Here is a 25,061-nt window from a genome sequence, read left to right on the forward strand (position 1 = left end):
TGTTCCGACAATTAATGTGAATATAAAACATGCGAATCATATATTTTTCGTATCAGTTTACTGTACAACTTTGTTACAAAATGTTTTCTAAGGTACTACTTGAATTTTCCTCGATATAAAAAAATATATCTTTAATTTTTGTTCCGGAGAATATCTTTTAAATTTGGTTTAATTTAAAAAGGTCGTGATTTTCCTGGCTGTTGTCGCTGTTGCTGTAGCGCAATACGGCTATGAACACGGAGCAGCTTACTCGTCTCAACACATCTCTCGTCACGACGGACATCCTGACATAGTGAACGTGCACGGTCATCAAATGGACTACTCTGTAATTATCATTATGTTTTTAAAACAATTTTAGTTATATTAATAAAATATCTAAATGATATTTTATCACTGTATAGATCGCTTGATGCAAGAGAGACTTATTTTAATCGAGTATTTTATATAATTTTCTCTTAAGTTTTTTATAAAAATATTTTATTCTATGTTAGACACACCCTAAGTATACCTTCGAGTACAAAGTGGAGGATCACCACACGGGTGACATGAAGTCTCAACACGAGAGTCGCGACGGTGACGTGGTGAAGGGCGTGTACTCGCTGCACCAACCGGACGGATCTGAGCGGACCGTGCACTACCACGGTGACCACCACACCGGGTGAGGAAAAACTTCAATTAAATAAATTTACTTAAATAAAATATATTCTACAGTATTTTATAAGACAACTTATAAATATAACTATTTTGTAATTTTTTCGCAGATTCCATGCTGACGTGAAATACGATACTCATCATATCGTTCCGAAGCATCATTATTAAATGAAGTCATGATTGTGTCAGTCTAATTAACCGTATGTTGTAAATAAAAAAATTCCAATTATTGATAAATGAATTTTATTTACATTAATTACTTTCATTAGCAGCCTGTAAACTTCCCACTGCTGGGCTAAGGCCTCCTCTCCCTTTGAGGAAAAGGGTTGCAGCATATTCCACCACGCTGCTCCAAATCGGGCTGGTGGAATACAAATGTGGCAGAATTTCGTTGAAATTAGACACTTGCAGGTTTCCTCACGATGTTTTCCTTCACCGCCGAGTACGAGATGAATTATAAACACAAATTAAGCACATGAAACTTCAGTGGTGCCTGCCTGGGTCTGAACCCGAAATCCTAACCACTGGGCCATCTCGGCTCGGCTCTCGGCTTAATTACTTTCATTATGACAGTATTAGTCCCAGTATTTATAGCTTTACTTTTCTCACAGGGCATTTTTTAGATATTTTAAAGGTATAAAGTCTAATGCTGTTTTTATTCCATTTAAGTTTTATACTTTTTTCTCTGATGATAAAATAATAAATACCAAAGTACGGCTAATGATTATATAAGTCATATTGTTATGTAAAAGTAAGTGAAGAATAGGCAAGTGCTTTCATTTCTACTGAGTTTCTTTCTTGTTCTTCTCGGTAGATTCTACATTCTGAACCGGTAGCTTTATTTTAAATATAGGTCTGTAAATTGACAATTCGAAAGGAGATGATGTAGACGTTTGTACGTTCCAATACAGATTGGTGGATAGATATCTCGAAGAATTTTATTACACCTTGATTTTAAATAGTTTTCTTATGATATTTCATTCACGTGATGTTATAAAAAAACTAAATAAGTACATGAAAACTTAGGGGTTATGGCCGAATTCAAACATGCGATCTTCAGCTAGGAGTCCAGCTCCATTAATAAGTTATGCTTAAGGCAACAAAGAGCTTGTGGAGAATGTTTTTAATTCGATAAACATTTTTTTTTTATTTATGACCCTAAAATATATAAAAGAATAATAAAAGACTATAAGATTGTCAAAAACTTACCTTAAGCTTTATAATATAATTATATAATAGCACAAACAAAGAAAACGATATTATTTATAACCTTCTGGCTTTATATAGCTGGGCTAAAAGTCATCCATTTATTGAATGTACTATAAAAGAGAAAGAATAAAGCTGGAATAAGTTCAGCTCTGCTTTTATTCAGGACTAAAATGCTAATATATATTTATATTTAAGGATACAAAAAGATGGACTTTTTATTTGGTATTAAAATATAATTTATTTAAATAAAATGTTCCAATTTAATTGGAATGTAGATATGTCCTTTTTGACACGTTTATTAAAACCGTTTTCAATGAGTTTTATTATCAAGGGGAGAACTGTGACTGCTTATTATATGAAAAAAGTCCTTCATATATTTTAAATACGCTATTAAATTCAAGAGACTTCAACATGGACCGATCAGAAGTCAAGCTGACTTTGTTATGATGATCAAATATGAAAGTGTCATTCGTACATATAGCATATTCCATTGGAAGTAGGAAAAAAAGAATTGCTAATAACTCACCTATATTGTGCACTACTAGGAATTTATGATTAAAATATCTTATTTATAATACAACACTATTGCACTTAACTACTTATTTCCACTTTAAAATTCCACTCCAAAATTCCGATAACAATTTCGTCGACTTTCAAAACGCCATTTTTTCGAATCCATAGTGAATATCATAGATTAATCAAGCTCGACCCATGATATCGCGCCAATTTGCTGTCAAATGTTGTTTGTTTGGCGTTTCTCCTCTTGTGGTTGGGATAGAGTATATAGAGGTTTATTTTACAGAGGTTAGCCTGTTCTAGGTACTAGGTATTTCTAGGTACGAAAAGAGCCTTATTATATCAGTATGTAATGCGAACAGGTAATGGAAAGAAAAATAAATTTTAACTGTGTGTAATTATGGTTTTATTAAATTAAATGACGACCTCCGTGGCCGAGTAGTGTGTACACCGGTTTTCATGGGTACGCCACTCCGAGGTCCCGGGTTCGATTCCCTGCCGAGTCGATGTAGAAAAAGTTCATTCGTTTTCTATGTTGTATTGGGTCTTGGTGTTTGTGGTGCCGTCGTTACTTCTGATTTTCCATAACACATGTGCTTTAGCTACTTACATTGGGATCAGATGTAATGTATGTGATGTTGTCCAATATTTATTTATTGTTTTATTAAATATCATACAGTCTATTTATTTTGTATATATATATATATGCAGTAGTATAGCCGCCAACGGTAAGCTAGTGAACTTATACCTCGAAATGTTATTATAGGTTTTGCTGTATATTTACGTCAATTAAACAATTTTTGTTTAATATGTTTGATAATAGTAACAGTCTCTACATTCGTGGGACCTTTGCACGGTCATCATGATGCTGTATTGCGACCCGGAGATACACGTTTGGCAAATTTGTCATCAGAGACATACAGGGTTTCTCATGATGTTGTGTATCACCGCCAAGAACTATACGAATTATAAACAAATAAAACACATAAAAATTCAGTGGTACTTGCTGTACTGGGTTTTAGCCCGCTTTGGTTAATATTCTCGTGTTCTGTACTACTGTTCTGTAAAAGAAAAAATAAAATGGAAGCAATAATGGTCCACAGCGCGGCTTCCATTTTATTTTTATTTTTATGTGAAAACATATACACTATTTTTTTATACAGTAAGAAGCATAAATAATCAATTGGCCTGCAATGCATTGACAACCAGGGTAAATACAATAACATATTATATCTTTTAGCTTCTAGAATATTCAATATTTGCTTACAATTATTTCCGTGATAACTGACAAGTTAGAATTGAAATTGATTATGAAGAGCAGAATATTATGATTTCATTCATCATTATAATTCACTATTGCTATTAATTTATTATTGCGTTTTTAAAAATGGCAATAATTATATACTAGTGATGACCTTGATTGATACGAGTACATATTAAAATAAAGCATAATGATTGATTCATTTAAGATAGTTCACATAATAATCGAAATGTGAAAATTGATAAAATTTATCCTCGACAATAGCTACAAAAAAATAAAAATCAGATCGGTCTACAAACATAAAATAACTTTTAATAACCTATGTTTGAATCCACGCCTTTGAGATATTCTCATAAATTAGCAACAAGACAAACAAGGCTGTTGAAAATGACACTAATAAAACGGGATAGTACAAAACAAAATTATACATTTAAAAGGTGAATAAATCGGAAAGTATTGCGGGAAGGAACATTCTTAAATGTTTATGATATCAATTTGAAATAACTAGGTTTTGAAATTGAGTGCCGTAATGTGAAAAAATCAGATGATTTTCTGTGATAAAACTTACTTTAGGTTCTTATTAATTACAAATTTATGCCATCTAATTGTATCCATATCGTACTAAAGTAATAATGCTATTTTAGTAAGGTAACTGAAATTAAGAGACAAAATCGAACTCAAAATTGATTTAGTTTAATGTCTGTGAATTGACCATATCTAATCCAGGGTTATACATATGTCGGTGCATTTAATTACTACATTGTTATTGGTTTCGATCGTTAGAGGTAGTATAAAATAATTGACATGTTATTGATATGTATCACTTGACTGGCGACTGTTGAGAATAGTCATAACAGAAAAAAATGTTTTCTAAGGTATATAACAAGATTTAATGTTTTACATTTTTTATTACTACACCGCCTTTAAAAATTGTAAGTTAATTATAGAAAATATATAATATAATCAATGTAATATCACAGGTACTGTGTTTTTTTGCCGTCGTCGCTGTCGCCGTAGCCCAATACGGCTACGGGCACGGAGCGGCATACTCGTCACAACACATCTCTCGTCATGACGGACATCCCGAAATCGTCAATGTTCACAGTCATCATGTAGACTACCACGTAAGTATATTAATGGAAAAACAGGCTCGCAAGCAAGTTTTGCAAGGCAAAGCCCATTTAACTTTAAACCTTTCGTCTCCATTTTTACAATAATGGAATATTGACTAAGGTGACCGCGATACTTAGATAATATCACGATACTTTATTTACATTTGAATAAGAATCGTCGATAACTGTAACTATTCTATTAAATATATTATATTATTTTTGATTGTGAAAATATGAGAAATTAGTTTTATTCCTTATCATTAGCTGGTGCGTATCGTTTTTAAGAAGCTATGTAGGAGCGAATTTGGTGATGTTAATATGGTCAATTTCAGACACATCCTAAGTACACGTTCGACTACAAAGTAGAGGATCACCATACGGGTGACATGAAGTATCAACACGAGAGTCGCGACGGTGACGTGGTGAAGGGCGTGTACTCGCTGCACCAACCAGACGGCTCCGAGAGAACTGTGCACTACCACGGTGACCACCACACTGGGTAAGTAGAAGCTTTCTTATTTTAATTTATAGTTATAATCATGAAATATATTTTTATGAAAAAGTAGTAAGGGCGTATTTTTTTACCTTTATAACTTTTCTCTTGTATCGTAATAAAAAGTTAAACTTCGTGATATATTTTGTATTAAAATAAAACAACATTTGGAATTAATGTATAATTTTATTTGCAGATTCCACGCTGATGTAAAATACGATACGCATCATGTCGTCCCTAAGCATTTTTACTAAACCAGTGTATATTTATCAATAAACTATGTAGTTATTGAATCGTTTTGATTTTATTTTAAGCTTTCTTTACTCTACCATATCATAACAAATGTCTGATATGTATACGTGAGTATTTTGTTGGTGATGTCATAAATAAATAAGTTATTGACATTTGACGAGGGAGATACGGAGTGAGATCCTACATAAAAGCAGCTTATCATAATTATAGAAATCAGTTATTAGTATAATAAGATATTAGATTTATTACCTCATACTATATGATATACTTGGGTAAAAAAGCATTATATATCAATAAAATGTATAATCTCACTCATCTAATCTGAAACTCAGCGGGTCCTTTTTTTGTCAGTTTTATTATTTACATAATATATTAAATATGAAAAGAAATAGCCAGAAGGCGATCGTTTCATTCCCAAGGTGTGCTAATCATAAACTGACTGATTCCATAATAACCTTCCTTAACATTTTTTTTTAATTTGATAACAGAAGTATATTGAACGCTTTCTGGGATCCTGTTGTAGAACAAAAGATTTACTGACTCTAAAGTGAAAATTTAAAATGAAAGATAATGATTCATAAGTTATTGCTATTTCAGTTAGTCTTGAATAACCTTTTGGTGTTTTATTTTATGAATGTAGTTCAATTTAAAATCAAACAAGTACTAATTGATCAATATTTTTATTTTTATATTTGTGATGAATATTTATAAAAAAGGTGTTTTTTATTAAATACAATCATTGACAGTAAAACAATTCAAAATATGTTTAAGATTATATTTAAGCCTGGAACTTGATTGATAATTAATAATTTACATTATAAGGATCATTTTTCTACTAGTGGTGATGATGGTTTTCTGAAACGACGTGGTAGGTGTCGTATTTCACATCGGCATTAAACCTGCAGTACAGTATTTAGATAAAGATTAAAATATAAAAACGTAATCAAAATAGATTTTAGGGGTAGTACAATACTAACAAAAATTCATATTTTATGAACACATCAGTTCATTATAACAAATATAGGTTTTATAGTTGAATGTAAATTCATGATGTAAGGAATAGTATATCAATTTTCTTCCAGAGCCAATGTAATGGCTGAAAGTGAACATTAGCTAACAAATGAACAAAACATTATAAATGATAAATATGTCATTAATGTCCCTAATTTGTAATTAAATATCACATAAGCTCACCCAGTGTGGTGGTCGCTATGGTAGTGCACGGTTCTTTCGGAGCCGTCTGGTTGCTGCAGCGAGTACACGCCCTTCACCACGTCCCCGTCGCGACTCTCGTGTTGAGATTTTTTATCACCAGTATGATGGTCTTTAACTACGTACGCAAATTTATATTGTGGATGAGTCTGAAAAGTAAACATGAGTTTATAAAAAGCAGGACACTTGACGGTCACTTAAGTATCGTAAAACATAGTATAAATATTTTGTTGACTTACATAGTAATCAATGTCTCCATGACCGTGCTCATCTCCGTGTCCACCTTCCCCTTCATGATCATGTGGGCCGCCATGACCACCATGAATGTGTATAATTTCGGGATGGCCATCGTAACGAGAAATATGCTGTGACGAATACGCAAATCCATGTCCGTGATCATGGTCATCAGCTACGACGGCCGCAAGGAAAACCACGAAGTAAAGGATCTAAAAAAGTTTTAAAATAATCTTTACTTACACATTGAATATTTACGAAAAATGATGCTTTAGCTATTTTGTATAAAATGAAATTATATCACTATCACTTTGATTAATTTGGTCGACAAATTACCTTCGAATACATTTTAGTAAGTTTAAGTCCGTGATTACGATTTAATGTTTCTCATGATTTTTCAGTAAAATGCATTCCTTATATATAGGTTCTATCAGGCGTAACTAATCGAAGTGAGTTTTTATTTCGAGTTTACTGTATCGAATAAAATAAAAATGACCTTGAAACATATTGTAAAAGTGCAATACGTTTCATGATTAATCATATAATCGCTTTGTCTAAAACACCAAATTATAAATAGGTATAAAATCTACGCCCTCCTAGCTGATGTCAATAGCAGTCGCCATTCTAAAAGAATAAAACACAAACGAGTGCATCTGCGATCTCAATCCCTTCTCATAATCCACGAGACGGAAATCTGAAACGACTGTTAACCCTTAATCGGGCAGAACTAAAAATCTGTTCTTCATGGCTTACGAATATATTCTTGAGTCATGTTGGATATCAATGTTTATAAAATATAAATATATAATTATTAATATATAAATCATTGGAACTGAAAATAATGAAATGTATTTATCGAAGATTATTTTTGTGTAATAAATACGACCTAAAAAGTTGCCATTTCAAAAATATTTGGGAATTTAGATATCTTGGGAGGGTGGGAATATAGTTCCCTGTGCCCTATTAAGGGTTAAGAGGTCCAAAAGCTCCAATAGCGTTACGTGCTTTCCGTGGTGTAAACAATATTTCAAATACTGGGCAGCAGAATTACTTGACTGAAAAATCAAATAACTTATTTTTCGACTCGAACTGTCGACAAAAACGAATCGAAGAACTGGAGTTTGAAGCTAAGACTTTGGAATCAACATCCTTATAAACTAGAGCAATAGACCAATGATAATTATAGTCAATAAAAAATATAATAATTCGTACATGTACCTTTATTAATAATATAAAAAATAAATAAATTCGATTGTACATTCGTATACGAGAAATACTAATCGTGATATAAAAAGAGTAATAATATTGTGAGTTTAATAAAATACACCTAGAGTTCATAATGCTATAAGAAGATATATTAAGATTATTTTGTACTACGTGGGTAACGTTGTATTAGGTATTGTAGTTTTTAATATTGTTGTCGCTACGATTTTTGAAGTGGGCAACATTATAAAAAAAACATCAGCGGGTAAGTTAAGCGCTTACCCTATTAATATATAATATATGCTTGCTTGTTGACTTGTTTATTTATTTTATTTATTTACATACTTTATTGACCACCACAAAATAAATGGGACAAAAGGCGCACTTAATGCCTGAAGGAATTAAGAATTAATCAGACTATACAGACAGAATAATTATAAATAAACGTCAATTTGTAATGCATAAGCATATTTCTTTCATTTTGTTTTCCATTATTTTTTAATATAATATTTTTTTGGTATTAATCTTATATGTTTGATCAATTATTTGTTTAATGGGGGTTACTTTTTTCTTAAATCTTAATAATAAAACAAATAGAAATATAAAAGAAAGTGAATTTTATTTACAGAGTCCAATCATGTTCATTTTACCTACAATATCACTTTGTAACAACTGAAACAACAAGGAAGGACTAAAAGCAGCAACAAAAGTAGTATTAAATTAGCAAGATTCAAGAAGAAAATATCAATAACAACATTTATACAATAAAATACAAAAAAATATTGTTAAAAGATCACAGGACGCTTATCGTAAATAATCCTCAACGCTTAATGATGATGTTTCGGGACGAGATGGTGCGTATCGTATTTTACGTCGGCGTGGAAGCTGAAATTAATGAAAAGTCTGTTTGAAAACATGTTCTTGTTACCAACAAGTAATAATAATAAATTTTTTGAATGTATTTTTAATAATTTAAAGCTATGTTTTATTTCTTATTATAAATATTTGGACAATGAATGCAAGCTCTTGAATTAACATATATGCATTTTATAACAAACACATCTCATTTATATATTAAATCACAGTGTCAAACTTGCAATTATTTTCAACGATTGTTGCTCTATTCTATTGCTCAATTATAGGAAACTATAAAAATCATCAATTAAATAAAATTACATTTACGGACTTAGACCAACCTAGATTTCACAGCTTTCTACCTTGTAATTGTTTTAATAATAACCGTGGAGTAAATTCTTCTAGCAATACAATATTTATGAATAAAGTCGATCAAATAAGTCACTTATACAGTATCCTATAAATAGAAATTTGTCTTTTTACCAATAAATAAAACAAGACAAATTAAATGAAGCGATCACCTTGGGTTACCTATGCTCCGATCCAGTGACTATTTAATTGAAAACGGTTGAATACCTATAATTTTTGTATTATTAATAATACATGTTATTAATAATACAAAAAATATTATATTTTGATAACTGTAGGGTTGAGTTGTGCTGAGCGCTACTAATAAATCAGATGCTAAACACTTACCCAGAGTGGTGATCACCATGGTAGTGAACTGTCCTTTCAGAACCATCGGGTTGGTGAAGAGCGTAGTAACCCTTCACATTGTCACCGTCGCGGCTCTCGTGTTGAGACTTGATATCGCCGGTGTGGTGGTCTTCTACTTTGTATTCGAAATCGTATTTGGGATACGCCTAAAAACATACCAATGAGTAACATTAAAGAATCAATTTGATAATCATATATAAACTCAAAATTCGTTCATCAACATAGAGGTATTACAAATAATGATACGTACATATGTTAAATGTTAGAATTATTATTAAATATAATGACTTACATAGTAGTCGATATGGCCATGACCGTGACCGTGTTCATAGCCCCCATGACCATGTACGATTTCAGGATGTCCGTCGTGACGGGAGATGTGCTGTGACGAGTAAGCAGATCCATGTCCGTGGCCATATTGAGCCACGGCAATCGTAACGAGGGCAGCGAAGCACAACACCTGTGAATTTAAAGCAACATTTATGAATATCTTCTTGCTTATTGATTTGGTATGGTTCTAAATAAAAACATTGTCACTTTACTTTTATAAAAATTGCCAATACAACTTTAGGAAGTTATTCCTTCCTTATATTTTATTAATACGTTTTCAGACACTGGCTCTAGGTTGCCCTTTAAATAACACAATAATATAAACGATAATTGATATTGAAAACTATCAAAATGGACGTATAAAAAACCGTTAATATCCGTTTGAATTTGAAAACCCAAACAGTAACATCTTTTAAAACATATATTACTTTAAAAAACTCACATAACTTGATAATACAATTCCAAAATAAGGATATCACAATTGAAAGAATAGAAAAAAAATATTTTACCTTAGCGAACATTTTTATGTATTTACGTATTGTTCACGTCTCTAACTCAAGAATTTAACTGATAATATTTTAACTAAAACTCATGTTTTATATATCAGCCACAAGGGTAACTAGCGGAGGTTTATTGATTTCACTAAAACTAATTGCTAGTTAAAAATATTGCATTCTGTGTTTACGTATATAGAATTTGCGAGCGTTTCGTAAAATGGTTATAGTGACTGTCCCCGCAATACAATTACCGTTATATCGAGCTTTAATAAGCAGTTAGTTAAATTAAAATTAAGAAATATTTTCTTAACGATATTGTAATCAAATTCTTTACAGTTTTAGTAACACATTATCTCACATATTTATCTATAATTTTATGCACCAGTGGTTTAGTTATGTTTCGTGATTAACCCGATAGCCATTAACGATCTTAAACAATTATATTATTTACGCTATTTAATTATTTAAGACTACGAACCGATGAACTTTAACGCTTTCTGAATTATTAAAAAAAAAAAATTAATTACTTATTTATTACTGAATGTGCATTGCAAAAATCAGGAACTAACGTTATATAATTGAAATATACATTTATTTTTTATTTCAATATTCTTACAAGATTAATTAATTATTAGTTAATGATTCTCAATAGCATACCGGAAGTTTTAAGTGTGTACTCCCGTGGGTCGGACAGCACTTGAAACTGTTGGTCCTACGTTTGGAACTCTTTCGTGTCGTTTTGGAATTTCCATCTCATTATTGTGTAAGTGCGGAAATTGATAATGAACCTGTGTTTACGCACATATTTGTGCATTATAATATATCCGGCGTAATTGGTTAGTCTCAATTTTAGAATGGCTATCATAGTTGTAAATGATTAGGAGGTAATCTTAGATATATTTATTCAAATTTATGCGCAGTGTGTTTTATCTTATAAAATAAGGCTAAATTATTTCTTTTGTTTAAAAAACGTGTATCTTTTTCACCGAGACCATTTATAATAATAATTTACATACATACACATACTTATTGATAGAAGCTATTCGAATTCATTAAAATTGTTATAATAGTGTTAACAATAAATGTACCTATGTAATTTATATCATTACTAGTTTCGGCCTTCGGCTTCACACGATTGTTAGGGGAGAGGTGGAGTGGCTAGGTTGCAGTTGGTAGGTACATTTTCCAGGATAAAAGAAGCCTAATACCTACTCCAGAAAACCTCTACCTCCAAATTTCATTCGGATCCGTTCTGTCATTCTGTCATGATTGTACATAATTATTTTATGCAAAAATTAAACACAATAATTATGATGACGCCGTTCTCTCCAAAATCCACGTAAATAAAATTCGATATTGTAAATCTACTTCATTTAAACATCATTAATTTATTTTAATAAGGACTGCGCAATTGGTAATCATATATATATATATATATACATACATATATCGTAAGTCGTAATTTATCCTCAACGTTCCGATCTCCTAAGTTTATATTTTTTTTATTTTTTTTTTTTATGGTAGAGGTGGCAAACGAGCACGAGGGTCACCTGATGGAAAGTGACTACCACCGCCCATGGACATCTGCAACACCGGGGGGCTTGCAGGTGCGTTGCCGGCCTTTCAGGAAAGAGTACGCTTTTTTCTTGAAGGTTCCTAAGTCGTATCGGTATATATATTTAGCACTTAAGGTGTCATGACAGTAATTAATGAATTATAGCAGATAATATAAATACCAAATAAACAACATTTCACAGAAAATTGAGCTTGATTAATCTATGACATTCACTATGGGTTTCCGAAAAAATGCCGTTTTGAACGGCGACGAAACTTTTATCGAAATTTTGGAAGTAAAATTAAAGTGGAAATATGTGGTTAAGTGCAATAGTGTTGTATTATAAATAAAGTTATATTAATCATAGCACAACATAGCTGAGTTATTAGCAAATCGCATGAAAAACTTAAATCTAAAGTTTGTTTATCTTTTTTCCCACTTCTATTGGAATAAGCTATACATTGATTTTGATACAAAAATAAGAAGGTACGAAAATCAGAGCATGCCATGAATTCAGCTGAAACTATACAAATAGGTATTTGAGTTGAGCTGGATCAGAAAATATAAATTGATTGTTCACGCGAAAATTAGGGAACAATTTTTGAATTGCAATTTGTGAAGCTATCAAAAGAAGTCAAATATATAAGGATAGGTTATATGTTTATATTCAAAACGTCAACAATAACGTCCATGAAACATTGAAAAAGTGCTCATAAGAATGCTGCATAAGGCTCTTTAGTCTTAATAACAGAGCTAACATTATTTTTTCAATTTAATTTATTTCAACTAGTGTTTGAACTATTGAATCTTTATCTATAATACGAATTACAAACATATAATCCACTATTGTTTATATTTAAGATTTTTGGATTGACTTATATTATATGGAAATATTCAAAAATCTGAAGTATATTCATATGTTTTATTTACAAAAATAAAAACATTTTATTAACAAATAACATAGTAAACAGCTCGTAGATACTAATATGAATCTTAATATAAAAGAATCACATAATATTTATTAAGATCTTAGAGTTAATAACAAATCAAACGAATTAATATCAATTAATGGTGGTGTTTCTTAGGGACGATATGATGAACGGCGTATTTAACATCAGCATGGAATCTGTGAACAAAATAATTAATTTGTAATATTTTTTAAAATAACATCTTACATAAGGGTTGTAACACAGTAAAAATAAATATAAACACATTTATTCTGAATATCGAAGGTTTTATATGATTTGGAAATAATTTTCAACCGGATGGTAAAATGAGGCAAATCCAAATGATTTACCTTTTTTTTTTAAGTTGTCTTTTAAATTTGTATTCTTACCCAGTGTGATGGTCGCCATGATAGTGGACAGTCCTTACGGAGCCGTCTGGTTGGTGGAGTGAATAGTATCCCTTTACAACATCACCATCGCGGCTCTCGTGTTGGGACTTGATGTCGCCCGTGTGTTTGTCATTTACCTTATATTCGAAATGGTACTTTGGGTGAGCCTGTAACCAATGTTTACTTGGAAGTAGGAAAACACTTACAATCAAAAAAATTAAAAAATATTCCAATATGGCTCCAAGTAGTATACATATAGAATAGCACAGCTATAAAAAAAATCTATCCGTTTAAGATATTATTTCTCTTGTGCTTGTAATTGCACTGGTAGCTTCACCCTTCAAGCTTCAAACGGTAATTAAATTTCAAACGATCAACTAATTGATGAGTCCTTGGTACCCAGACTGGTCTGCACAGAGCCTTAAGACTAGCTGGTTATTATTAAAATATAAATTTTATTATCAATAAAATTGTTCATCGGTAATCAAAATTTTGACCATGATTACTAACATGATAATCAACATGTCCGTGTCCGTGTCCGTGTCCATGAACATGTACGATGTGAGGATGTCCGTCGTGACGAGAAATGTGCTGTGATGAGTAAGCTACGTGGCCATGCGCTACAGCAACAGTAGCGAAGGCAGCGAAACACAGAATCTGAAAGATAATAATATCCACATGATATATGTAAAAACACACCGCTGAGTAAAAACCTTCCTTCTATGTTATAAGTTTTGAGCTTATCCACTTTGCCCATTTACTGCTCATTTGGTCAATATATAATATGGTAGAATTTCTATTTATGCAAGTTTTCCTGCGCCGAACGTAAATAAACACACACATAAATATGATTTAAAAAAAAAACAAAAATAAAAACACTACACTTTGAGATCCAAAATCTTACTATTTGTTAAAATTAAGTTTTCTATAATATATAGTCCTATGTTTGGACAAGAGAATATATAAAAAAAATCACCTTGAAAAACATTTTGCTTATATCTTATAAACACCTCTTGATAAAACTCTGTACCAAATGATACGTTGTAACAAAATTTCATGTCTTTTATATCTATAATAGCAAGGGTAATAATTTCACTATACGCAACGTCCAATAAATATATTTCAGCACGCTGTACACAGTATTTGCAATTGTTTCTTAATAGTGACACGTACGTTTAGCTAAATATCTATGAAGCATGAATGACCGTTATAAGAATGAAAAAGGGTTAAAAAAAGTCATTATGGTGTTTTATTCATGATAAAACATCTTTTTTTTTAATATATTGTTTCGTTTAAAGGTTAAGTTAAGTTTCGTGTTAAGGTTAATGAATAGTCACATCGTCAATTCGTTTATCGCTGTTTTATGAAAAAAATAAACAACTAATTGTAACATTATTTATTTGCTATGTACCTGCTTCTTGTTTCTTTTATATTTTATTTTGTTATTATTGTATAGTTTTAAGTCTATAAGTGTTGACAACGAATACCGATGTACGGATAAATCCAATAGGGTTTTTGTTACATCGTTTTTAATACAGTACAATATAAATAAAACGTATATTCACTTAAAATAAAAAAAAAAAGTTTGTCTTTGAAATAATATTTTAAATTCTGATAAATTATAATTACTACAGAACTTTTCGTTTTCAGCTTAATTTACATCAGTATTTTGGTTAAGGATATCCCAAAATCAGAACTGAGACGACCCAGTGGTAATAATGTATGCATCTTAACCGATTAAGGGATCAGCACCAATCTGCTTCTATGTTCGTAGGGTGTATTTATAATTCACCTCGTGCTCGGCGGTAACGGAAAACGTCGTGAAATCTGCAACTTGTTAAGTAGCAGTGAATTTCTACTACATATGTATCCACCATCCCGCATTGACCCGTGGTCTAATTAGATCCAAACCTTCTCCTCAGATTAGGCCTTAGTCCAGCAGGGAAACATTAACGGGCTGGTACTATTAATAAACTGTTTTATGAAGCCATTAAAAGCATTTGTAATGCGTGTAGTTGAAATTCCAATTTACCAAATACTTTACCAATAATGTAAGTGAATTGTATAAGTAAGCTAAGGGCAGAATGCATTCAATAAAATTTAGTTTTTACGTAATAATCTATTTTTGTTTTTTAATTTCTTTAATTAATATTTTATTGTTGTTTATAATTCGTGTACGTGTACATAATCAACATGTTACAATACTGTAGATTTTAATTTTAGACGGTATGTTTTTAAAAATAAATAACACAACTCAATAAACTTTCAGTATTATTATTTTTATATCTTGCATATAACAAGTAGGTTATATTGTTTTGAATATAATAAGTTATATGTGAATGAACAAATTACATTAGTTGGCAAATTAGATTAAAATTTTACTATAACACTATGTTGCACAAAGCAATATGGTAAATTAGTAAGCACTGAATTAATTTTTCAATATTACTTTAAACAAATGACTATATAGTTAATTGTCATAAAAAAACTATTAACTACATTTCCTTAAAATAGATTTCAATGGTTGGAAAACAAAAAACGAAACAGTTTTATTACTTCTAAGAAGTTTTATACAAACTTTATTCAGGCTTAAGATATATTCGGTGATTATTCGGTCTAGACCTGAGTAATAAATTTTATGCTTAGTTTTGTTATAAGACTTTATTGCTATGGTAAGTCTGTTAAGATTTCGTAATAGATTATTATATGCATCTTAAGAAGGAATAAGTGTGGCTGTTGGAAGGTAGTAGTAGGTGCTTTTAACAACAAATCCGACGCTGTTACTAGATACAGTACGCACATCTTTTGTACTTCACACTTTATGTACACCAGAAAGAGAAAATAAATGAATAAAACATGGATACAGTCTAGATATAAGAAGCATACAATTTTGTCGACCTTATCGCTACATAGCGATCTCTTTGTACCCATATAAAAAGTCTATTGTCAGTTGTTCATACTTATTATCTTATCCTTCACAGTCGACAAGAATCATAACCGTATATTTGGCGTACTAAACTTTCACAGTTCAGTCACACTGGGCTTTCTTAACTGGTGTATTTATTTAAATTAAACTAAAATCTAAATAAATCTAAAAAAAATTATGTCTCGTTCCTTTGTTTAATACTAGGTCATATTATCGTTAAAGCGTTAAATATAATAAGTTAATCGGATCACAAAATAAGTGTTTGATTTTTGTTTCAAATCAAAATATACTTTATTCAAGTTGGCTTTTTTTACAAGCCCTTTTGAATCGTCATTTTACAGAACTATATTAAGTGAAGCTTTCACCGGTTATAAGGTGTCCTTCTGCACTGAAAAATCATATCTTCTATTATACAATACAAGACATAAATTCAAAACGCATGCTCATTTATTTAATAAAAATAAAAATAAAGAAATATATTTTACTAGTTGTCGCCTGCGCCTTCACACGCATTTAAGGGGTTAGTCGTCAGGTATTAGATATAAAAGTAGCTTTGGTCCTTCCTAATAGGTCAAGCTTCAGTTGTTTGGCCGTGCAATAGTAACACACAGGCGGAGTTAATTTCGCATTTATAATATTAGTATAGATTTTGGATAAAATTAAACAAAAGATTATTAGTTAAATATAGGAAGAAATAGGTTTTAGAAAAAAAAAGTAATAATTTCATAATACCTGATATTATAATAATCAATAATTTTCTGATACAAAAAGTCTTATCTCTTCACCGGAACTATTCTTAACATCGGTTTACATTTTTTAGTAAATCAAACTCCTTTACACGAAAATATTTATTAATATTTAAATACATATAGGACAAGAAGCTTAAACAATATACGTTTGATGTAAACGAACAAATGTATTGCCATATGGTCTTCTCTGTTTAAGTTCATTGTTCGAAATTTAAAATATTTCTGATATTATCAATGTATTATCAAATACGGTATTTAGATGTAACGCCTTCAATTTTATAAATACAATGATGGTTATTATATTAACTCTTCAAATAAAGCAATCTAAAATATGTTTGTATATTTTGATTCTGTGTAGATCACCAATTACCTTTTGTATATAACTGTATTTTGTTTTTACTCTATTCTATCTATAAATTCGATAGTCACGTCACAGTAGGTTAAAATATCTTTAAAATATAAGTGCATGCGCCCGTGACCATGACCGTATCTAAGTTTCATAGCCAGCCTAGTTTCATTCATTCTTTTATTTTGTTACTTTTCTTGTTTTTGTGCCAAGTTTATTTATATCGAATGGCTATTATCTTTATAAACACAGCTTTAGTGTATTTAGGTCAAATTCACAGCTTATTTTACATCGAGATGATAATGGTATTATAGAATCTGTAAGTATTATAGAATATGTTCAATTATTAAAATAATATTTATTCACGGACTAAAATATTTACAATGTGAATAAATTTTATATTACATAATAAACTTAAATTTGATTTAGTGACGAAATGAGATCTACAAAATCCGGTACTGGCTTCGATCGACTATATATCTTTAGAAATTAAAAGTCAACTGTGATTCCGTTGCATTTATTTGTAATTGAAATGTTCAGTCAACATAACTTTTTATTAAATTTTGATATTTCAACTATTTTTTTTTTTTAATTTGGAATTCACGAATTTCTATCAATTATATCGCAAAGGTGATGAAAGAAAAGATATCAATAGGATGATGTTCTTTTATTCGTATAAAATATATAAAATATTAATCAACAATACGCCCAAGACGATAACTTAACAAGACAACAAGTTTTCATATTTGGTTAACAAATATTCAGTCGTGGTGGTAATGTTTAAGGGGCGCGATGTGATGCACACCGTATTTCACGTCAGCGTGGAAACTGTAAAAAACATATATAATTTAGTATTAACTTACTTACTAAATTAGTATTAAATAAAAATATCGCTTATGTCAATAAGTTAAGTATTACTTTATCAATATCGCTTACTTTTATACTTGGTAATTTATAAATTCTCCTTATGAATGATATTATAAATAATAAATGTTATTCAATGACAAAGTAACATGCTTTGATGGAAAAAATAACGGAAATTTTAACGATCTATATTATTGAGCACGGGAAAGAACATATCATAGTAGTAGCAGTTTGTGAGTACGCTTAAACTTAAAATTGCTAAGAGTAGATAATATTTACCCGGTATGCTTGTCGCCATGGTAATGGACCTCCCTTTCAGAGCCATCGGGCTGGTGTAAGGCGTAGTAGCCCTTTACGACATCACCGTCGCGGCTCTCATGCTGGGACTTGATGTCGCCGGTATGGTGGTCCTCTACTTTGTATGCAAAGTCATACTTGGGGTAAGCCTGAAAATAATATTAAAAAAATTATACTTTTATTTAAACAATGCTTAAAATAAATTTAGATGATCAATTTAGATTTAAAGTTACCACCGGTTCAGAATATAGATTCTACTGAGAAGAACCGGTATAGAAATAAGTAGTACCTAGTTCTTTTGACAGTTAAATCACATAGATTATTTAATATATTAGTAAATTATAGTAAGTGATTTATGTTTAATCATTGAATGTATTATTTTTTTAATTATAATAAGAAATTAAAGAAATTAGTGATTCATTGTCTTGATCATCTATTACTCCATGTGAAATACTTACATAGTAGTCAATGGCGTGGCCGTGTCCGTGTCCATGTCCATGTCCATGACCATCGTGTCCATGACCCTCGTGTCCATGACCCTCGTGTCCATGTCCAACATGAACTATTTCAGGTTTACCATCATGACGAGAGATGTGCTGAGATGAGTAAGCGGGGGCATGGCCGTGCTCATGTGCCACTACAGCGGCGATAAGAGCGGCTAAACAAAACACCTGAAACCGAAAGAGCCAATATTTAGTTTTTGTGTTACGTTATTAAGTAATATTTATGTATGTATGTAAATATAGATTTTATATAAACTAAACAAACGATACGTCATTATAAAAATGGTAATATTGTACTATTTTTTAAGTTAGCAAAGATTTATGATTAAAATCAACTGTTGGAAAACTAGGTTAGTTTAAAAAAAAAAAAAACTGTTATTTGATTAGCGCTCCAAAAACTGTCTGTAAAAATCACTATATAATAAATTGGTATTTTCTAGACTAAATACAAAAATATTAAGTATTTTTAAATATAATTAATTTTTTTTGAAAACTTTTTTTTTAAATAATCACTATTAATTATGAACATGACACATATTCTTATTACACTTTCACTTAATATGTATTTAGGGTTTGTATACCTTGGAGTACATATTGACTTGATTATTTTCTGTTTAGGGTGCTAAGTCAAACTGTGAACTGATACATTTCAGTTAAGAATGGCGTCTTTTATATCTATAACTAAAGTATCTATCCAAGGTAATGTTGATTTCACTAATGTTAGTATCATAAAGCGTTAACTGCATACTTTAAGCAGCTCGCAATCATTTCGTAAAAAGTTTACTAAGAACACTCACTTACCATATTGTTGATAGTTTGTAAGCAAATTATTATATTATGCAAGTCATTTCGTAGGTTTAATTACATTGAAAGCGCGTATAATACTATTATTGGTAATTTCACTATAAAAGTCCGTGTCTAACAAATGTTTTTGGATTTTTATATAAGTTAAATTCAAATAAATATCTTATATATAATTCGATAAAGAAATACAATACACATAATATATATACTTAAACAAAAACTACTAATTTTTGTATTACAAAAATGATATACCAAGCTCCTTAAATGTTAATAATCTAGAAAAATAAAAAATTATAAGTGGAAATTGTAAATACTGTTGAAATAAGCAGTTTGAGCAGTTAGTCGTCGTACAATTAAACGAATTTGCAGAAGTATTACTTAGTATTATATAATGTAATCATAGTATTCCGTCTTTTATAACTAAATGCCCCATATAGATTACATAAGTAAGTATAATATATGGAAGTTAAATAAATATTTCATACATAAGTATATATAAATACGTAGGTATGATGAATTGTGTGAATTTGAGTGGGTTTGTACAGTTTATATTGGACCTGCTGCGATCTTGAAGTAAATTATTTTTTTATTCTACCTAGCCGAAGTCGGATAGACAGTTAGTCTATATATATGAAAAACGTTGGTGCGTCTATTAGTTATCTTGTAATTTTTGGATAATGACTTTAATCATATAAAAAAACAAAGATCTAGTAAAATCGAAACCCTGTAAAATGTATCAGAAATGAAGCCGCTATGTACTGCTAGTAATCGTGCAAAACGTCATCCTTTACATTGTATAAGTAAATCGTAATCAGCATAATTTAAGAATGTAATCACAAGTTAATTATAAAATCGGGCAATCGAAAATAATTTTTACCTAATAAAAGGTAATAATATGAAATGAAGACTATTATGTTTTTAACATCTTCACAGCGGATTCATAATATAATTGTATAAATACATGCATTTACGTGCACAGTATTTAGAAATCGCTGATAATAAAGTCCAATCAATTTAATATCGGAATTTATTGTTTATTAAAACTCATCATCACTAATTACATTATATAATAGACTATAAAAACATTCGATGTATTTATAAAATAAATACCTGTTTTTGTTTAGGGATATAAATGTTTTTTCATGATGAATCGAATAAAAACTACTATGTGGAATTTGATATAATGATTTAAGTACGGTAGTTGTAGACACTTTTGACAACGCCAAAATTGTTGTCAAATTAACGAGGACACAGTTTTAAGTGAAATTAATACCTTATTCACCCATAGATAAATAAATGTGATTCGACGTTACTTTGTCAATATTCTTGACACCATTGAGTTTACATGATCATAAGTTGAGATTGTTTTTTTTAAATGGCGTATTGTATAGATTTAATTCAGCGTTCTGCCTTCGTCAGTGCTTACACGTCTCGTTCGTTTTAACACGTGGATATTTACCGAAGGTCACGGACTCAAACGCCGGCAATCACCGCTGAGTTTTCATATGCCTAATTTGGGTATAATTTGTTTCATCCTCGCGGTAAAGAAAAACTCTGCTTCATGTGTGCATCACGCACGCATCGCGGAATAAGCTTGCAGCAGAAATAGAGAAGGATATTTCCAGAACTGTGAAATTGTCAGGTTGATAAATTGTCTTGCTTTATAATGATTAATATAAATATCAAATGTCATAGCGGTACAAATATAATCAAAATATTTCGGTAAGTGAGTAACGCTGGGCCCCGAATGAATGCTTGGGATACGTCGATCTCAAACAAATGAGGTTTAAAGTATGAGGAAGAGTTTATATGATAAGTGAAGCGTCGTGTTGGAATTATATTAAAATCATTATTTATATCGCGGTTACTTTACTTTTACTTTTTACGTTAATGATGTAACCACCAGATGGTTAGGTCAATAATTACATTGGCTTGTTCATTCATCCTCCTCATTAAAATATAAATAATTTCTTTTAGCTATGCTGCTATATTTATCGTGTTTAACCAGGTATAGAATTTTAAATTAAATTAATAAGTCTGTCGGATATCTGCCTAGATCATTTTGAACCACTGTGCATATAAATGTTTTAATTTATCCAATAAAAGAAATAAGTCTATTGATATTGCTAGTACTATAGTTTGTATAATAGGAACAATCTTGTCCAATTGTTTTGATGTTTTATTTTGTTTTTCATAAGTTGTAGAGCAAGGTCAACCGTAACGGTTTGCATAATTCCAATAGTAACGAATTGTTGTAATCTTACGTTATTATTAAATCTTTGTAATAGTTAAAGTAAATATAAAAAATAATTATTATTTAAATGCAATTAAATACTGGAAATCAATATTAAACTATGTACACGCAAGTATGAGTAAGCATGTGTTTTAAGGTATTTTTTATATAAATGTATATAAATCGTTGAATTCCTCGAGTAATTATAATAATAAGATTCATAAGTGTTTGATTGTCAATAATAAACTTTGTACTCTTATCTCGTTTAGTTTTAGGATAGAGAATAGTACAAACTGCATGAAAACTTTGTTAGGACCACAATTGAATGCCCAAAATTGATCACAGGTCATTGCAAAAGAAATTTAGTTCACGGTTTCAATATTCATAGATACAGAACGTAGTCATGACTTTTAGTAAGGTCATTGAATGTTCTACTAAGCCGATCCGTTATTATTTGCTTTTTATTAGATCCACGTCACGAGTTCACACGGATTGTTAAGTATATCTCATAGATACAGATTTTTCGCCGACTGATCTATTCGCCGCAGTAGGTAACTGTGTAAATGCGTTATACAAAAACACCTGCGTATTTTTTTTTACGCGTATATTTAAATTCTTCGCAATATTTCTAAACGTATTGTTTCAAATACCAAATATTAAAAAGAAATATTTATAAACATAAAACGTTTAAAATTAATACGCTTTGTATTCTGAAATTGTATAATACTTTGGGTCAATTTAGTTCAATTAAAATATTTTCATACTATTGTTTAAATTATCGGTCCAACCGCTTTCGGTGCATACACTATGCAAGCGGTTGGACCGATGATTTTCTATCTGATTACTTTGGTAGAATAAGCTATATCTTAAGTAAATATGCTATATAGACTATATTTCTATAACTATAAACAAAAATAATATGAAAGATGATATGCGGAAAAATCGGTAAAAATCAATCAAAAAGAAAACATTTTTTTATATTTATTATTATAATATTAATATAATTTATATTATATGTCTAAATATATAATTTTAATATAAAAAAAAACTGCAGATGCTCTTTTTATCGATCCAACATTCCTGCCGGAATGATTGCAATTGATTATGAAATCGTTGTTGAAATCGATATATGTTAAAAGTAAGAGTACACGCTTCAGATAATTTTTAAATACTTTTTATATTATACAACGTGAAGTGCTAAGGCATTCAAACCAAAGGTGGGCAAACACCACCGAGTTTTAATATGATTTATTAGTGTTAATATGTAATATGGCAGGAAACCTGCATTGGAGCAATATAGTAGAACAAACTCTAAGCATTGCTCCAGATATACCTTTTCCCAGATAGTGAAGTTTACTAGTAGTTGTTTAATAGTAGTGGTCACCGCTCATAGGCTTTGCGCTGTAAGAAATATTAACCCGTCCTTACATCGCCAATGCGCCACTGTATAAATCAGGACTGCGTGGAATGGTGTCAAGAATGCATTTCCCCGTTGAATAGCAATTCCGATCCTCAGGGAAAAAAACGAACCAGCCCTCCTGTCAATAGTGGAGCCAATAAGGCGAGGTTTATTTATCTACGTTTTTTAATATTTAACTATGAATATAACTATCGAAATATCATTGTTTAGTTCTAATCAGATCCGGAAATACAAAAACACTTACATATTTTTAAATTATTACGTCTAATATGCTACCTCTCTTATGTTAAAACATTACATCTTCTTTACATAGTATAAAACAAAGTCGCTTTTTCTGTCCCTATGTCCCCTTGTGTGTTTAAATCTTTAAAACTAGGCAACGAATTTTGATGCGGTTTTATTAATAGATAGAGTAGAATAGAGAGGAAGGTTTTTATATATAATACATAGACAATATAGTTAAGTAACACTGATAATTTTAAAAGTTTCTAATGTGATGTCGTAAATTTATACATTTTTTGCGCTTACATTGTAAACGCTGGCTGAACCCTACTAGATAGATCAAAATAATGTACTACAGAATTGCACACCTCAAAAATGTCTATAAAAAAGTTCGCGATGGTATGTCTCTATCTGTAAGTGATAACCCTTATGATAATAAAAAAAAGTGAAAAAAAAGTGCTGTAAAGGTTTGAAAAGGGGGATGAAAGGTTGTAAGTTGTTGAAAGTATTGTCATGTTTAGAATTTTTAGAACTAGAAGCATAAAACTTATATTTTAGGCTGTACACTTATAAAATAACATATCATGACACCCACTCAGGAGGGAATTTTGGATATTCTACCCCTAAATGGGTGAAATAGGGGTTGAACGTTCGTATGGATTTTTTAAGTTAGAAGCATGAAACTGTTTATGGGCTACTGATTAAAAATTAGTAGATACGTATTTAAGCGTTTCTTGATATTCTACCTCTGAGGGGGTGTAATAAGGGATGAAAGTTTTTATGGAAGTCCGTCATTTTTTTAATTAAAAACAAAAAACTGTTTTTTGGGATACTGATTAAAAATGAGTAGATACGTATTTAAGCGTTTCTGGATATTTTACGCCAAAGGGAAGAAATAGGGTTAACATTCCGTATATAGGTTAGTCTGGTAGTCTGTAATTTTTGAAGTTAAAAGCTACAAATTTTATTTTTGGGATACCGATTAATATGGAGAAGATACGTATTTAAGCGTTTCTTGATATTTTACGCCTAAAGGGAAAAAGTAGGGGTTGACATTTCGTATACAGGTTAGTCTGGAAGTCCGTCATTTTTAAGTTAGAAACATGAAATTTTATTTTCGGGCTTCAGATTAAAAATGAGTTGATTCTCATTTAAGCGTTTCTGGATATTCTACCCTAAGGGCTGAAATACACACCAATGTGGTATACAAAGAGGTATTACATTAACGTAACATTTGAAATTAATTTGTAAATATATTCATATT

General features: G+C 30.5%; 5 protein-coding genes and 1 long non-coding RNA gene across 6 annotated transcripts in view; 3 read left to right on the forward strand and 3 right to left on the reverse strand.

Annotated features, from left to right (window-relative positions):
• LOC135193335 (uncharacterized) overlaps positions 1-25,061 on the forward strand; it is a 375,120-nt gene that overhangs the window by 160,647 nt on the left and 189,412 nt on the right. Inside the window, exon 2 of the long non-coding RNA XR_010309163.1 lies at positions 12,069-12,205. This is a non-coding gene — a long non-coding RNA (uncharacterized LOC135193335). The remainder of the gene's footprint in view (positions 1-12,068; positions 12,206-25,061) is intronic.
• LOC135193299 (cuticle protein 19-like) lies at positions 58-882 on the forward strand. Its single transcript, XM_064215196.1, has 4 exons — positions 58-92; positions 182-325; positions 492-658; positions 762-882. Exons 1-4 carry the CDS (start codon positions 81-83, stop codon positions 817-819), a joined length of 381 nt encoding a protein of 126 aa, XP_064071266.1. The 5' UTR covers positions 58-80; the 3' UTR covers positions 820-882.
• LOC135193333 (cuticle protein 19-like) lies at positions 4,457-5,591 on the forward strand. The gene is made up of 4 exons (XM_064215197.1): positions 4,457-4,512; positions 4,618-4,761; positions 5,082-5,248; positions 5,439-5,591. Exons 1-4 carry the CDS (start codon positions 4,501-4,503, stop codon positions 5,494-5,496), a joined length of 381 nt encoding a protein of 126 aa, XP_064071267.1. The 5' UTR covers positions 4,457-4,500; the 3' UTR covers positions 5,497-5,591.
• LOC113393286 (adult-specific cuticular protein ACP-20-like) lies at positions 6,194-7,288 on the reverse strand. Its single transcript, XM_064215137.1, has 4 exons — positions 7,277-7,288; positions 6,946-7,152; positions 6,689-6,855; positions 6,194-6,393 (listed from the first exon to the last, which is right to left on the reverse strand). The coding sequence occupies exons 1-4, from the start codon at positions 7,286-7,288 to the stop codon at positions 6,330-6,332; spliced, it is 450 nt and encodes a 149-aa protein (XP_064071207.1). The 3' UTR covers positions 6,194-6,329.
• LOC113393336 (cuticle protein 19-like) lies at positions 8,744-10,704 on the reverse strand. The gene is made up of 4 exons (XM_026630157.2): positions 10,555-10,704; positions 10,008-10,175; positions 9,695-9,861; positions 8,744-9,028 (listed from the first exon to the last, which is right to left on the reverse strand). Exons 1-4 carry the CDS (start codon positions 10,564-10,566, stop codon positions 8,971-8,973), a joined length of 405 nt encoding a protein of 134 aa, XP_026485942.2. The 5' UTR covers positions 10,567-10,704; the 3' UTR covers positions 8,744-8,970.
• LOC113393333 (zinc transporter zipt-7.2-like) lies at positions 18,107-19,823 on the reverse strand. The gene is made up of 4 exons (XM_026630153.2): positions 19,700-19,823; positions 19,074-19,286; positions 18,598-18,764; positions 18,107-18,282 (listed from the first exon to the last, which is right to left on the reverse strand). Exons 1-4 carry the CDS (start codon positions 19,709-19,711, stop codon positions 18,216-18,218), a joined length of 459 nt encoding a protein of 152 aa, XP_026485938.2. The 5' UTR covers positions 19,712-19,823; the 3' UTR covers positions 18,107-18,215.

This window comes from Vanessa tameamea, chromosome 6 (assembly GCF_037043105.1).
Source record: "Vanessa tameamea isolate UH-Manoa-2023 chromosome 6, ilVanTame1 primary haplotype, whole genome shotgun sequence".
NCBI classification, from domain to species: Eukaryota; Metazoa; Arthropoda; class Insecta; order Lepidoptera; family Nymphalidae; genus Vanessa; species Vanessa tameamea.

Coding starts and splice junctions, on each gene's coding strand:
- LOC135193299 (XM_064215196.1), top strand. Junction 326..491: donor GTCATCAAATGGACTACTCT/GTAATTATCATT, acceptor ATTCTATGTTAG/ACACACCCTAAGTATACCTT. Junction 659..761: donor CACGGTGACCACCACACCGG/GTGAGGAAAAAC, acceptor ATTTTTTCGCAG/ATTCCATGCTGACGTGAAAT.
- LOC135193333 (XM_064215197.1), top strand. Junction 4,762..5,081: donor GTCATCATGTAGACTACCAC/GTAAGTATATTA, acceptor GGTCAATTTCAG/ACACATCCTAAGTACACGTT. Junction 5,249..5,438: donor CACGGTGACCACCACACTGG/GTAAGTAGAAGC, acceptor TTTTATTTGCAG/ATTCCACGCTGATGTAAAAT.
- LOC113393286 (XM_064215137.1), bottom strand. Junction 6,856..6,945: donor ATGGAGACATTGATTACTAT/GTAAGTCAACAA, acceptor TTTACTTTTCAG/ACTCATCCACAATATAAATT. Junction 6,394..6,688: donor CATAGCGACCACCACACTGG/GTGAGCTTATGT, acceptor ACTGTACTGCAG/GTTTAATGCCGATGTGAAAT.
- LOC113393336 (XM_026630157.2), bottom strand. Junction 9,862..10,007: donor ATGGCCATATCGACTACTAT/GTAAGTCATTAT, acceptor GTATGTTTTTAG/GCGTATCCCAAATACGATTT. Junction 9,029..9,694: donor CATGGTGATCACCACTCTGG/GTAAGTGTTTAG, acceptor CATTAATTTCAG/CTTCCACGCCGACGTAAAAT.
- LOC113393333 (XM_026630153.2), bottom strand. Junction 18,765..19,073: donor GCCACGCCATTGACTACTAT/GTAAGTATTTCA, acceptor TATTATTTTCAG/GCTTACCCCAAGTATGACTT. Junction 18,283..18,597: donor CATGGCGACAAGCATACCGG/GTAAATATTATC, acceptor TGTTTTTTACAG/TTTCCACGCTGACGTGAAAT.